This window comes from Daphnia carinata, chromosome 5 (genome assembly GCF_022539665.2).
Source record: "Daphnia carinata strain CSIRO-1 chromosome 5, CSIRO_AGI_Dcar_HiC_V3, whole genome shotgun sequence".
Classification (NCBI taxonomy): Eukaryota; Metazoa; Arthropoda; class Branchiopoda; order Diplostraca; family Daphniidae; genus Daphnia; species Daphnia carinata.
The window spans coordinates 746,492-761,691 of NC_081335.1; the positions used below are offsets into that span (position 1 = coordinate 746,492).

Below are 15,200 nucleotides of genomic sequence, written 5' to 3' on the forward strand. Positions count from 1 at the left end.
TTTACGTCACGCCTGCGCTACGTTCCGACTTCGCTTTTTGCCCTGCATATATATAGAGGAGGCAAGGAAGTGAGATTTTGCGGTCAATCGAAAAGCGTTGGCATTTCCGAATTTTTGTTTGGACATTTTTGATTTTTGCTTTCAAGGTAGCGATATTTTTCGTTGATATCGAATATATTCCGGAAGATATCAAGGATAAAAATATTCAGCATTGTGAGTAAAACATTTTCGTAATTTCTTTTCGATTTTTTAAAGTTGATATTAATTTGGTTTTTGATTTTGTGTCTTAGATATCGTTAACAGTTGTTCCAGCGGAAGGACTTCCGGATCGAGTAAGTTGCGCTACGACGTGTATTCCACAGTTTTACAAGTTGACATCCACGTTTTTCCTCTATTTATTATTATGATTTCCATGTGACTTTTCTTTACTCCCACCCCCCCCCCCCTTTTGACTTTAGACGCTTTTCCAATTAAACATTTCCGCTTTGTAGGGGAAAGGATTTTTACAACGCAATTTTCACAATGCATCTCTTCTTCTACATGATCTACGTGACGACAATGCTGGCCATCGTTTCAGGTGATCCGTCATATTTAACTGTCATCCCTCTTCATTTTCTTTTGCCCCCCTAAAAAAATAGGTCTATCAAATCACACACATAAAAATGGGCAGCCCAAACTTTGTAACCCAACATCATCACAATTCAAACTAAGGAAGGGGGTGGGGGAATACAGTAGTAGTGGTGTGAAATCGACTGACGGCCAAGGGAAATCTCATTCAGTTTTTGACAGCTTAGAAAGCGGAGAGTGACTCTGTCCGGTTTTATTTTTATCCCACCCTGTAGAAGAGGGACCGAGGGAAAAAAAAAAAATATGAAAAGCTGCTGGAAATAGATATTTTAAATTCCTGTTCCTCCTTTTTTTTCTCACTCCTATTTGTCGTAATGCGGAAGTGAGACTCTCATTCACCAAATTGAAAAGAAATCATTTTTTTTTCTTTAATTTCGTTGAACACAGGAGCCAGAATGAGAGGAGACGCTGGTTGTGGCGTCTTTGGACATTCATGTCTCGGTGGACATGGCAAACGAGCTGTCGATTTGAAACCAATCATCGACGATCCGTCCACTCGAATTTGGCCTAATGCTGTTGGACAGCTCGCATCATCTGGAGCTGTAACTCCCATTCAAGAGCGATTAAACACGAAACCGCTTCAAGCTTTAGAACTGGTATGACAGCAAAAAAAATTCTTTTATTCCTATGAAATAATTTCTCCCCCCTTTTTTTTTTTTTGAAACATGTTTATTTCAATGACGGATTTTCACGTCACATTGAAAAACTTCCGGCTGTTATTGTTAACCAGGAATCGGTTTTGGTATTCAATGACATCCCACGAGGCGCTGAACATTCCAGGTATTTGAGCCAAGAAGATTATAACTGATCCGGATCGCCTTTTTTCATTTTGGCCGACACCTTTCTCGCTCCCCCCTTCTCCAAAGAAATCCAGTCAACCATGTTTTTCCGTTGTAAAGGTCATTGTAAGGAAGCAAAACTAAGAGAGAAATGCACAGGGTCGATCGGTCATAACGGGCGTTAATCGACCGGCAAACTTGTCAGTACGAGAAAGTTATGGAGAAAAAAAAGAAAACGGACACAATGACCAGGTGGTGAGGAGAAAGGGTAGGGAGGGGAAATGTTGAAAACACCTGACATTACGGTTGAAGGTCATTTCTTTTGCTTATAACATCACCCACCAAAATAAACTTTGAAGCGATTTTATTATTTACTTTCTTTTTTTATCCTTTGCTGCTGTAAGGAATTTTTTTTTGTATTGGTCTAGGAACAATTGGGCGGCCATTTTCTTTTTTTTTTTTTTTTTGGGTGAACCCGGCATTTCCTGTTGATGTAACACAGCATTAGCTCTCGCTCTTCCCTTTACTCTTTTATCTTCATCCAACCTTTCATTCTTTTCCTCCTTTTTTTTTTTTTTTTATCCCGCCTTCTCCGAAAAATGCTGTACTATTACTACGACTACTACAAGGCATACCTGCGGGTTTCTTTTCGTTTACCCCCTCGAGGCTGTTTACCTGTATCCTCTCTCACTTTCCCTCCATTTTTGTCTTTAGGTGTGTCTCGGCCCATTTTTCCTTAAGCCGTGTATTTACCACTGCTATTATTACTTGACAAAAACATGTAGTGCATATTTTCTCGCTGTGCACAACAAATATTGTTGATTTTGCAACATCGCTATTGGTCGTACGAGAACGGGTCGATGGGGCAAAATACACTTCAGCACAAGCTTGACAGCAGGCGTTATTCTCAGACGTGCAAGGCTTCGAATACAAAGTGGAAAAATGGAATTGGAATTGACTCTCTTACAAAATGAAGAGAAGATAATATTTAAAAAAAAAAAAGGAATATTTGCTATGAATTTTTTAGTTTTGAAGAGAGATAAATTCTCACTAGCCTCTTATCTCGAGTGGGTTATATACTATAGCACTCTTCCAGAAACCGCCACATGTAGAGTTATCTTGCACGGTGCTATTCCTACACACGTCATCATATTTCAATATTTCAACCCTTTTTCTTTTTTTCTGTTTTTAAGGAGAGAAAAACGTCAGCAGTTCGGGATCGTTTTCTCACGATCGAATAAATAGATCAATAATACCAGTGTATTGGATTCTCCTTTTTCTTCTTTTTTTTTTTTTTTTTTTGTTTCGTTACAAGTTTCGTGTTTTTTTTAGGTTTTTGTTTGACTGGTTGTTTTAAGTTTATTGTCCACGGGGCGCGCTCGTTTCTATTTTCGTTTCAAAGTTCGAGTTAGGGAAAAGGGCACGCAAACAAGAAACAAACGAAAACAGAAACAAGAATCCCATGTATTTATTGCCAACCTAAAATTTTTATTTTTTTTAAAGATTCCCGGACGTGAAGCCAGAGGCTAGAAACGAGAACTAAAAAGAAAAAAAAAACAAAAACAGAACTCGCTTAGCGTGACTTTTCGATTGTCCAGAAGCGTCTGCAAAGTCAAGAATGCTTCACCCCTTACGGGAATTGAAAGGAAAAAACCCACAAATTAAAACCAAAAAAAAGGAAACAGGTAATAGACGACGAAGCTTTCGATCTTCTTAAAGCTTCGGGGCATCTTGTTTTAGAAATGAAAATCATTTCCTTTTTATTTTTAATTCCTTTTTTTATTTAGCTATCACGATAGTCAAGGTTAGATCGTTGCGTATCGATAGCTAGAAACATTTGGCTTGGACGCCACCAGGCGGCCACGGCCTTCAACTAGGGGAGAAACACATAAGACACCTTTCCTACGTCATGTTTGTGACCGCTTTCAGTTCGCCTTACTGCCGAGTTGGGCCGCTGACAGTCTAGTAGAGCTGACAGTGCGCGCCAGTCCAGACACGCAAATTGAACTCTCCTCATCCTTTTCTTCATCAGTTCGTTTTTATTTCACGAACTCTTGGTTTGTATCCCCATTGTTCTTCTCTCTTTTTCACCGAAAACTGTTTGGCCTCGTCTGAAAAACCAAACGAAATCGCCAGTTCGTATTCAATTAAGTTTTTCATTTCCTTTTCGTTGCACCTGGGCTTATCGAGACCTTCAATCGAACGAAGAAGGAAGTTTACTGACATCATTGGCGCCCAGCCTTTTGTAACGCACACAACGTGTTTCTCGTGTCTCGAGAGAAATCAAAAAAAGTGTATGGCTGTTGTGTGCAAAAGTGCAGTGTTTTGTGATCTGTGAGTGTGTGTACTAGTTTTCTGGAAACGAAGTTGGAAAAAAAAAATCGATCAAAAAACACAACGATCTAACAGTTTAAACTTTTTGAGAAAATGTTTACTCATTCTTATTCGTTGGTGACCTTGTCACTGTTTGCCATGTCTTCATGGCTGGCTTTGGCGTCTGCTGTCGGCCCGGTTATGAACCAACAACCGACCATCTTCGACCTCATTCAAAATGATCCCGATCTCTCAGAGGTACGTATTTCTAAATTTCATTTTCAATTATTAATGATAATATCATTGCACCCCCCCCCCCCTTTCGTATATCCCCCCTTTCTTTGTTGGACGTGAAATGTTGTTAGTGAATCAATAATGCTTTTCATGTGTGTGCTTTTCTGCTTTAATGCGATGGAGTGGTACGCTTCTAAAAGCTTTAAAAAAAGGGGGAAGTTTGATGCAAGGAAGATCAAAGAGAATTTGGGAAAAATCCGCTTTACTGTTATTTTACTCGTATTTTTTTCTCTCTCAAATGAAAACATAATGGATGTGACATTTCGACGACAGCTGCAGATGGTCAAACATTGATTCAATTGAAATGAAATAGAGTGTGAACGAGAGTAGGAGATTAAAAAAAGAAAATTTTCTTTCTTAGTGTTATTATCAACCCCCCCCCCCCCATCCTCACCCTTCGCCACTTAACCAACGTGTTACATTGTAGTGTCAATTTGGTACTTTCTGTTTGATTCTCCTGGTCCCAATGACCCTATTTTGCGTGTAAAAAAAAAAGACGAGGGGAGGGGGAGAAATAGAATGACTAGTTCCACCCTAGTGGATTTTTGTCTCGTTTTCCTCGTGAGATCCGGTGCCTCTATGAGGGGTGGTGGTTACTTTTTTTTTTTTTTTTTATTCCCCCCCTCCAGTTCCCAAAAGATGAATGCCCGCGTGACGCAGCTGCCCCTCTCCGGAATAAAAGGCTACACTTCTCAGTTCCTCCTTTTTTAGTTCCATTGGGTTTTACCTTCGGATTTTTGGCGACACGTCTGTGAAACGAAAAGAATACTAAGCTCCTCCCACTCTTTTGCGGATGAATCCAACAACAAGAAAAGGGAACTAGAGTGAGCTACGCTGCTGAGTTATCGATCTAGCAATGGCACCCGTCGTCTCTGTGCCGTTCTCTGCGATCAATGAAAGGAAACCCATAGGGCGAACCCCCCCCCCTCTCATGCGAACTTACGGGGGCCTACGAGACTGAGAGTCGCGTAGCAATCAGCATTTTTTTTTTTTTTACCTCCCATTTTTGTTTCGTGTTGTCCGTTTTCTCCCCCCTTTTATTCGCCTCACTCGTCGGCTGTAAGCACATCGTCAACGGAAGCCCGCACGTTGTGTTATCCAATGATGTGACTAGAGGGGGTTGGGTATTAGGGAATAAGAAAATTGGATCTTTTTTTGTGATGTCTAGGGGAAGGAAATAATAAAAGAAGAGGGCCAACATTGTACGAACACAGTTCCTTTTAACAAGCGATTTTCGTTTCTCAAATATATGTCCCTTATTTGATAATGACTCGATTTTTTGATGACGCGCCAAGCCTATTATTCATTTCTGCATTGGTTGTGCGATATGACAGCTGATTTGACGTGGAAGGATGTCTCAAATCGTCTATGCTTTTCAGTTTAACCAAAAGGGGGGTTCTTTTGTCATCCGAGACAGGGAAAACACCCTCAATTCGATACGATGCATCACGCCACGAACAGCGGTTACAAGAGCTCGCTATCACTGATTACATCTGCGGTGTATCCGTTTACCAAAAGTCCTTTTTTTTTTGTCTGTTTCCCCTTTCCAAATGAACAGGGGGTTTTCCCTAACGTCAATTTTCTTAAAGGCATAAGAATCTCTTGTTTCACTTACAAGGGCCAAGTTCCTCCACCAATTTACCGACGTTCTAATAAAAGAAAATTCAATTGATTTTAAAAGAAAAATCGTTAACGAGTTGGACTGGGTAATCCAACGACTTTTCTTTTGTTATTCAATTTCAATTGATTGCTTTCACTAAAGGGGGAAGAGTTCCCGCAGCCGGGGTTCATTTTATGATTTGTTTAAGAAATGAAAATACGCACCCCCTCTCTTCCGCCTTTGAAAATATAAAATCAAGCGCAGATAGTCGGCAAGACAACATCTGAAAATAAACTTGTAGTCTCTTCCTCCCGCATCCTTCGGGCCCAAGTTTGCGCCAGCAGCGTCTTCCCTTTATTATTTTTTTTTTCTTCCGGCGCGTACAAAATGCCGGCGTCCGGATCTATCTCGTCGTCCCGTCAAAAACATTCTTCTTTTTTTTTTCAGTTTGTGTAAATATACAGAAAAGAAGAAAACGAACGGAAGCCTTTGCAATAATGTTCGGGAGTACATACACACACAGACATCCAATTATCTCTGATGCGACAGGGAGAAAAGTACATCGTGACGTGGTTATGTGTTTTCCACCCAGTAGGGTGGAATATAGAGAACGAAAGGATCAAGAATAGGGGGGGGGGGCACACTAAAAAAAGAGACACGACATTTTATTCACGCACGTCTGCGACCCATCGACTTATTCGGTAACTTACTCCCATTCTGTGTTTTGTTTTTTAGGGTCGTTATGTTTTGTTGTTGGATATACCCAGTCAAAAGCGTCCCCCCACCTAAAATTATCGAATGGGCGTGACTTCGAGTTTTCAAAACTTCGGGAAGGGACTGCATTATAATTTATGTAATAATCATATAGATAACAAAATGAAAACTTGGATCCTCCTTTTTCGGGGGGTATGCAGGGGAGGAGGTGCTCATATAAATCTTGATGACTGAAAACAAAAACAAAAGGTGAAACGATCTAGTGCGTGACGTCGTGGAGGGCATCATCACGCTCGAACGAAATCGCCACCTCCTTTCCACTGCGTGGCAGTCGGCCAAAATCCTACCACGACAGGCCCCCCCCCCTTCGCTGTTCCACTGAAATCAATAAGTTCTACTAAAATTTCTCTCTCCCCCTTCTCATTTTCCCCGACTCCCGCCGCTCTCACTCGTCTTTAATAAGCATCTAGTCTGAATGTTGCCTTTCCTGATGGTTTCCCCCAATGCTTCGATCGCACGATTCGATTGTCAGCAACTCTTTTTTACAGATGGCTATTAGTGACTCATTTAGTCCTGCCAATTTTGATATAAAAGGCCAACATGGGGGGGACTACCAACTGTTCCGAATAGATGAAAGAAAGAGGGGAGACATTGATTGATGTTTTTCATTTTTAGAATGAAGCCGAAAATCAATACTGGTTGACTCATTTCATTTATTTTTGAATTTACGTAGTTTTTCAACTTGATTTCACGGAACGAACTGGTGCCGACGCTGCTCAAGTTCCGGCAGGCCACCGTCTTTGCGCCCAACAATGCGGCCATGAGAGCTTATACCGGACAAAAGGACCAAGACTTGCTGCTCTACCATCTCGGTGCGTTGTGAAAAACAAAATCATTTTCTCTCTTCTTTTTTCGAATCCTTATTAACAAATTGCAAGTACAAGAGGGTGAAACGTGTAAACCTAACTCGGCCAGATAGCCATTTAAAAAAAGATCTGGAAAAACAGTCGTGTCTTTCGTTTGTTTAAACAAACAGAAACGGCCTGTGTGTGTCGAGACTGATGAGGGTGAGAAAACATGAAGCCCAGACATTTTAAAAAGATCGGCCTTTTTTTTTTTCTAGGGGTGGGTGGGTTGTGTATATTATATAAGCAGTTAAGTAGCAATCAATAATTTTTCAAACTCGAGAGCCTTTCCTCCCTCCTTCAACCGCCGTTTAACGATAATTGATCGTTAAAAAAAAAACGAGAAATGTGAAAGAGATTTTCATTTAAATTGTTGAAATGCTGTTGATGGAAAACTAAACAGCTAACGTGGCTCTGACGACGGACAAATTGGACCAATCGGTTTCCAGCGAACTGCCTGGCAATCCGCCGCTATGGATCGCCCGTCGCGACGCCAGTTCCTACCAGTACGATCTCTACATCAACGATGCTCGTGTCATCCGTGGCGATATCAAAGCCATGTCCACCAGACAAGACGAACAAGTACGTTTAACCATTATTATCAAAATAAAAAAAAAAATATATAGATATTTTTTCCTTGATTCCTTTTGTGTGTGACCCCAACGGCAATATGGCCGTCCTCCAAAATGACCATTTCCTTTTCCATCAAGTCCATTTGAGACAATTTCAACATGGAATGCCTTTTTTCGTCCATTTCCCATTTCCTTCCCATGAAATTGCTTTTGTCGTGTAAAGCCACGCCACGAAAGACGATCATCATCTCCTTGTTTTTTGTGAGAACGTTGGAATAACAATCGAAATGGATATAACATTTGAATAGGTACTGCACGTCATCGATAAAGTCCTAGAGCCAATCATGACTTCGGCTCGCGATCCGCAACTCTCCAATCCCGACGCAGCTCGTCTCCTCGAAAGAGCCGGAAGTTTCAATTTGGGACCGTATCAAATCAGGTATGAATACATTAAACATTATTACAATACAATTTTTTTGTAAATTCATTTTGCTTGAACGCAGCGACTTTGTCCAGCAAGTCTCGTCGCACAAGAAACTCTCCGTTTTCGCCACGCCCGGCCGCCACACTTTCCTGATTCCGATCAATCGCGGATTCGAGGTGATTGATCTCTTTTTGTTCTTGTGTGGGCTGGAATTTCAGCTTTGGTGAACAGCGTGCCGTGCCCATTCGAGTGGCAAGTCTGTCTCTTGATAACGGTCCGCCAGTAACCATCGATCAAACAATCTGCGACTGGGCTCTCTCCCCCCCCTGAATCGTTACAACGGGCAGTTGCAAGGCTTCTCAAGTCGCTTCACTTGTAATTATGTCGACGGTTTACATTTTGTGTGCCCCGCATAACAACCGGAGGGGGGGGGGAGACAATATTCAAATAATTTTATTGTTTTATTGCTTTTTGAAATGGAGATAGAAAAAAGATATCCGTTTTCAAACGTACAAGGTTTCATAAATTCCTCATTGCTGTTTCTTCCCCGACCAACGTAGGCCGTGTCACGTGACAAGATCGACCCTAAAGTGATTGACGGACACATCGTACCCAATGTGGCGTTGTTCACCCGTCCGGCCATCCGAGGCCGCCCGGTCCAGACGTTGGCCTTCTCCGACAACCTCAAAGTCACCGTTTCCTTCAGCAACGAGTCACTGCCGTCGCAAGAAACCGGATCGCAAAGTATTTTTCTTTTACTCGATTTTGGAGTTTCTACACGTAACACATTCTATTTTTCGAATGAACAGTCTACGTGCAATCCAACACCCTGGTAGGCGATTTCCACCATCCCAGGGGCGTGGTCGTGGCCCAGGTGGTCAAAGCCAACATCCCCGTCCGCAACGGCGTCGTCCACCTTATCGACAAGCCTCTTATTGTCATCGATATCGACATTGTCAACTTTCTCAAGGTAACGAAGCGACATTTCGATTTTTGAAAATTTTGCTGGACTAGTTGGGATTTCTATTTTCCAATTGAAAATGATGTTGTTTTTTAATAGAGAATTATGGCAATGTAGCATCAGTCTCAAAAACGTAAATCTTAACACACAAAAAAAAAGAGAGAATGCAATGCCCATAACGTCAAATTTAATAATAATAGACACTTGATTGTCAAATTTTTTTTTCATGACCAATAGTCTTTGTGTCACGAGTTTCTTTGGGTGATGTTTTCTACCATCCAGGGAATCTTCATATCGTCGTAATGTTTTTTTTTTTTTTCATTATTATTTATTGATTTATTTTTCACTGTTTCTAACTATATATCTGAACTTTTCTCCTCACTCTATTCTCTTTCTCTATCTGTTTTTCTTTTTTTTTTTCTTTTTGTTTTTTTTTTTTTACTTTTTATACTTACGGTGTCTTGCGCTTACATGGTTTTCCCTTCGGCATGCTGCAGTCCTTTAAGGTAAACGGGTGTCTCTCAATTTCCTTTAAAAGAAAAAAAAAATTTATTTTCACTTACCATCACCGTAAAAGAAACGAAAAAAAAACACATTTGTGCCTATAAATCACATATCACTGCCACGTAATGAAACGTCTCATCCGTTTTGCGCGGTAGTCCGTAAAAAAAAAAAAAAAAAAAAAAAAAAAAAGACGATGATGACAAATGTAATTTTAAACAATGATGAGCAATAGGCAATGCCAATCCGGCATTGCTTCAAAAATGTAGGCTCATCATTCAAAATGCATGGCTTTTTTTTTAACTTTTTTTTTTTTTTTTTTTTTTAAATCCTCCCCAATGCGCTAAAAAAGTTCGTCTTAATGAACCGGTTTTCTCTCTGCCAACTATTTCGAGACATTTAGCGTAGTTGGGTATGTCTCTTATAGATTATCTACCAGCCAGCCAACTATAAAATTTTTAATTTTCCTATCCGTATAATTTATTTTGAAATGGATAAAAAGATGTTGGAATTAGAGCAGAAAATCTGGCCCATCAGTACGAACTCTTGGAACCTATGGTATATAAGGTACATCTTTGATGTATCTTATATAACGTACGGTGTAGTCCGCTGTAGACTCATCACGCATTTATTCGCTATCTAAACACGAAAAAGAAAACACACGCAACAATCTTTTAAAAAAAAAAGAAAGTTAAATCGAGCTATACACACAGACACACAAGAAATCTATTTCTATGCGAGACACAGAAAACAAAAGATAATCTAATCGAATAATTTGATTTGTGCATGCCTTCCGGTGCATGCTGGCTCCGACCTGAAGGTCTTTGTAAGTATATAACAATCTATATATCGTTTTCTCTTTTTTTTTTTTTTTTTTTTCTTCTTTTCATTGCGTATATACTGCATATCTCTTTTTACCCGCGCTATTGTCTCATATGTGAACAATTCTATCGTCATTCTCTCTCTTACATCTTACATTTTGGTCGTAATTCTTTTTTGTTTTTTCCTGTCTGGAAATTCTCGAGCTCTATAAAACCTGATGTATCTTGTCTATATTGGGTTTCTCTTTTGCAGCCGTTCTAGACGTGTAATGCTAGTGACGCTATAGAATTGCAGCGATCGATAGGGTTGTCATGGTTTCGCAAGGCTTTCTTTATTCTTTGCAAATCGATTGATCGTTTTTTTTTTTTCTTTCTTCTTTTTGGGTAGGAACAACGTAACGGGATCCTCTACGAGTTCTATCGCATCATGAAGGATTTCGCGACTAACTTTATGGAGGGCATCACGGGTGCCGGAGAGTTGACCCTGCTGGCCCCGTCTAACGAGGCTTTCCGCAGGCTCGGAGAGAAGAACCTTAACGCATTGTTGGCCAATCAACAAAAACTGACGGAAATCCTGCAGCTACACGTCATCCGCAGGCGGCTCTCCTCCGACGAAATTATCCAGAATCCGCTCTTCTCTCACGTAATTCCCTTTATGCTTATGATACATTAGCCATCAGCAGATAGTTAACCAATGTTCGCCCCCCATCATCCATCATTTCTTTTTTTTTTTTTAAGGTCGAATCGGCAGACCGACACCGACGGCTCTACTTCTCCGCCTACGGTCCAGATGACAACATTACCGTCTCTGTCGAAGGCGGCGGCGTCAATGCCACCATCATCCAGCCGGATATTGGCGCCCTTAACGGAATCGTTCACATCATCGATCGCGTTCTCGGTGTTCCAACCATGACCGTTATTGAGAAACTCCGATCAGATTCCATCATGAGGTATTTCATTTAATTTTTTTTTATCTTTATCTGTTTTACGTGAGTTTGCAATTTGTTTAGCAAAACACACGCGCTGGCCATCCAAGATGATTTCCTTGGTCGCATGCAAGCGTACAGAGATCCGTACAATCCAAGGATTCAGCAAAAGTTCACCATGTTGGTGCCCAGTGATGAAGCCTGGGAGACTATCCATCGCACGATGGGCTCGGCCTTTAAAAAACTCTTTATGGGCGAATATTCCTACAATGTAAGTTATTCAAAATGAATTTTTTTTTATTAAGGAGGGGATTTAAATATTTTTAAAATGAACAGGTGCGTCAAATTTTGGAACGCCATTTGGTCGTCGGACAAGAATTGAGCATCAGCAATCTAACGAGCCAAGGCCGTGATAATTACCTACAAACGATCCGCGGCAAAGTGAAGATCGTCTTCGTCGAAAGTGGTGGAGGTAAATTCAATTTTATTCAGTTTGGATTTCGGCACAAATGAGCCCGTTCGCAAATCAATTATATTGACGATCTTGTCAATTTATCCGTTGCTAACAAAGAGAATGGAGGGGAGCCAACGCGAGGTAACAACTTGAAACAACGCAAAGAATTCTATTTAGGCTCGGCTATAATATTGTAATGTGCTTTCATTAGTCACTACGGGCAAATAATCTTTAAAAAAAAAAAAAATGTAGTTTTATCTCGGACTTTTAATGCTGCGAGGTAAACATTTATTAACTGCGTTTGAAAAATTCAGAGTACTACGCTGAATGGGAGAACATTCGTGCCCGAGTGGTCCGCCCGGATGTCCAGTGCATTGATGGCGTAATCCACGTCCTCGATCACGTCCTGGTGCAGCGCCGTGAGATCTCCGTATCCGGTTCGGGACGGTTCACCGTCAATGCCCTGCTCTTGTTGGCCATCACTCTAACGGCCATGTTCTGGAACACCCGAGCACTTCAACATTGATGGGCTCCCTTAAAAAGCAGTGCGAACTGTTTTTTTCAAGTTTTTTTTTTTTTTTTTCCTTCCCTACTTCCCTAACCCTTCATCCATCACATTTAATTTGAATATCTTTTTTTTTTTTTTTTTAGCATATGATTTTATATTTTAATTTTTTAAAACCATATATCAAGCGTGTATATTTTATTCGGCGTGTTCATCATTTCTTCATTTTAAATTGACGCCATAAATTAGAAGATAGAATCTCACCATTTAAAGTATGATGAAAAGAACATTTAGAAGCGAAGAATAGACCATTTTTCAATTTTTTTTTTCTTTAATTTTTGATTTTGTTTGGCTGATTCATTGTCGTTTTTTTTTCTGAGTTGTACAAGAGTACAAATTTCCTTTGTTTTCTGCCTTTTTTCTATTCTTAGTTGGAAGAAAAAAAAATACTCGTTTGAATTTTTGACGTCTTTGAACGAATTAAAATCTGAAAATTTTCTATGTCTAACATCAGGAGAGACGAAATAAGAAACGTATGTTGTTTCTTTCTAACTTTCTATCTTTTTTTAGTGTGAGGCGTGAACGCTGATTTCGTTTTATCCCACGTGGCTTCACTTGCAATTTTTCAGACAGGGATTTAATGTTGAATTGGTACGCCCTTCGTCTGGAGCGTGTAAAAGACCCCATTTATTTTATTTTTATTTTTATTTTTTTTTTTCAAATTTGAATTCTTTCGTATTCCGGAACTGCATGCCCGCGCTCCTTTACAGCGACATTTACATTGTCAGTTTCAGGCTACATTTTTTTCCCTTTACAAAGATACACACACGACCGGAACATCCAGTTTTATTTTTTGTTTTCCTTGTATTTGGTTCGTCAGTTTTTTTTTTTTTTTTTAGTTTTTTTTTTCACTACGACGTTGATCAATACAACATTACGGTCTCTTTTTTTTATTTTTGATCAATAACATGGTCACGATTCTATGCATGTCTGATTGTCAAACTGGATTTTAGATGCACTGAGTGACATTCCAATATTTTGTTTATTTTTCCTTCACTCATTTGCCTTTTCATTTTTTTTTTTTTTTTTGAGATCCACTTGTGTTGCGTTCAGCCAACCCAGTCACAAATGCTGCCGTGAATCATACCATAATCCCATCTCTCTTTGTCTCATCCCTTCCATCCCACCCTTTACTCCGGGGAAAGTTTAAAGAAGAAGAAAAAGTTAACAAGAAAATCTAACTGAAAACATAGTAATATCTCCTGATGATTGCGTTGAGTGTTCATGGTAGAGTTCTCTGCTTTAGAAATAAAGAAATCAATAAAATGAATGGGACATGTAAATGTTGTTAAATAACGTTTTTATTTCACACAGATGGCGGTAGTATTTCATAGTTTTGATTTAAACGGGTAGGAAATAGAATAGTTTGTAAATAGATTTATGCACAAATAGTTAATGTTGTGTCCGCAAACCAAACAAGGCACCCAAAATTCGATTCCCACACCAAAAAGTCACACGATATCACATTCCAGGTTGCTTTTCAGCTAGGCGTCATACGACCCGCAGCAAAACACGTCTGCATTATTTACGAAGGTGGATGACCTTTCGCCCCTATAGATGTCGTTGAAGCGGGTTTTAATTTACAATTACTTTCGAGACAAAAGACGCAGTCTGAACACGGCCATTGCCATGGTGATACATACCAATCGAGTAGTGAATGGCGTTCGAAATTCTGTTCGTCCATCATCAAGGCTAACTAGATTAATTTCCGCTTTGCTGCGATGACGGATTGTTAGATAGTCTGCATACCAGTAACGAGCGAATGGGTTAAAGTGAAATACACGCTTCAGGTAATATACCGACTCACCGGCTTGTGCTGATTGATAGTTATACGATTTCTTGTTATTGCCTCTATTCCGGCACATTCTAGCCAAGGATTTCCAGATTCTCTTGAACATGATGAAACGTTGAACTGCTTTGTGAAAACTGACTGCCACTCTTTAGCATAATCGAGTATTTATGCCGTGTAGCGTCGGTGCAGATATCGTTGCCGATGCGCAGCACAAAACGCTTACAGCAAATCCAGTAGGTTGTCAAACCATTTGACCCACTTCTTTTTACATAGTTGAAACCATTGCTCAATAGTAGTCCACGTTCAGTAACCAAGAGTCAAAGGGAAAAAATGTTTACAGTACAAAGGATGGCATATTACGATTAATGGCAGCTTCCGGAACCCCCCACAAGGTGTCTGTGACGAGCAGAATTGTACCCTTTGTTGGTTGTATTCTTTTTTCACAAGGTACGTACACACGTACGCCAATCTAAAGTAATGGTAATGGGACACAAAACTGTCCTAGTTTGTCATACTGAGTAGGAAAATGAGAATGCTTTCCAAGTTCATGTGGGGTTTCGTCGACAGAGCCGTTGTTGCTATCGCTACATCTGAGATTTCATGGAGGAAAACACTTGACAACAAAATGTCCTAGGAGGTCATGATCTGTGCTCTACTAAAACACTCATTAGTGGGGTAGTTGGCCAGTTGGGCATTCAAAAAGATACTTTCTCCGTCAGCGGGTAACTTTCTGTTATTTAACATTGATGACCCACGCAGTTCTATTGACCCATTTGAGGATCCAGATTGCAGTTGAGTGCAATGACTGCACATTTTTAACGTCGGTGGATTCAAATACATTCATGCGGACATGAAGCTAGACAGCAGACAGCATGTTCATAGCTCATAGAAGGTGGGAGTCATAGGAATAGGAGTAAAGGAGTGTCATGGACTCATGGGTCATGGTCCATCC

At 40.2% G+C, this 15,200-nt stretch overlaps 2 protein-coding genes and 1 long non-coding RNA gene across 4 annotated transcripts; 2 read left to right on the top strand and 1 right to left on the bottom strand.

Moving 5' to 3' along the window:
- The first annotated feature begins 104 nt into the window (after window positions 1–104).
- LOC130696868 (uncharacterized) lies at window positions 105–1,655 on the top strand. The gene is made up of 5 exons (XM_057519995.2): window positions 105–213; window positions 291–332; window positions 492–577; window positions 1,015–1,223; window positions 1,358–1,655. The coding sequence occupies exons 3-5, from the start codon at window positions 523–525 to the stop codon at window positions 1,433–1,435; spliced, it is 342 nt and encodes a 113-aa protein (XP_057375978.1). The 5' UTR covers window positions 105–213; window positions 291–332; window positions 492–522; the 3' UTR covers window positions 1,436–1,655.
- A 1,738-nt stretch (window positions 1,656–3,393) lies between these two features.
- On the top strand, window positions 3,394–13,739 carry LOC130696300 (fasciclin-1-like). Of its 2 annotated transcripts, XM_057519393.2 has the most exons (13): window positions 3,394–3,977; window positions 7,061–7,199; window positions 7,636–7,814; window positions 8,113–8,243; window positions 8,308–8,404; window positions 8,789–8,972; window positions 9,038–9,198; window positions 10,900–11,154; window positions 11,250–11,461; window positions 11,522–11,708; window positions 11,774–11,909; window positions 12,009–12,032; window positions 12,206–13,739. In XM_057519393.2, exons 1-13 carry the CDS (start codon window positions 3,834–3,836, stop codon window positions 12,415–12,417), a joined length of 2,061 nt encoding a protein of 686 aa, XP_057375376.1. In that variant the 5' UTR covers window positions 3,394–3,833; the 3' UTR covers window positions 12,418–13,739. The 2 variants fall into 2 exon arrangements, with proteins under 2 accessions (XP_057375376.1, XP_059351295.1); XM_059495312.1 differs by lacking the exon at window positions 12,009–12,032 and having other exon boundaries at window positions 3,398–3,977.
- A 42-nt stretch (window positions 13,740–13,781) lies between these two features.
- Window positions 13,782–14,543, bottom strand: LOC130696307 (uncharacterized). The gene is made up of 3 exons (XR_009002593.2): window positions 14,264–14,543; window positions 14,100–14,197; window positions 13,782–14,007 (listed from the first exon to the last, which is right to left on the bottom strand). It is a non-coding gene; the product is annotated as an uncharacterized LOC130696307 (long non-coding RNA).
- Window positions 14,544–15,200: the final 657 nt, after the last annotated feature.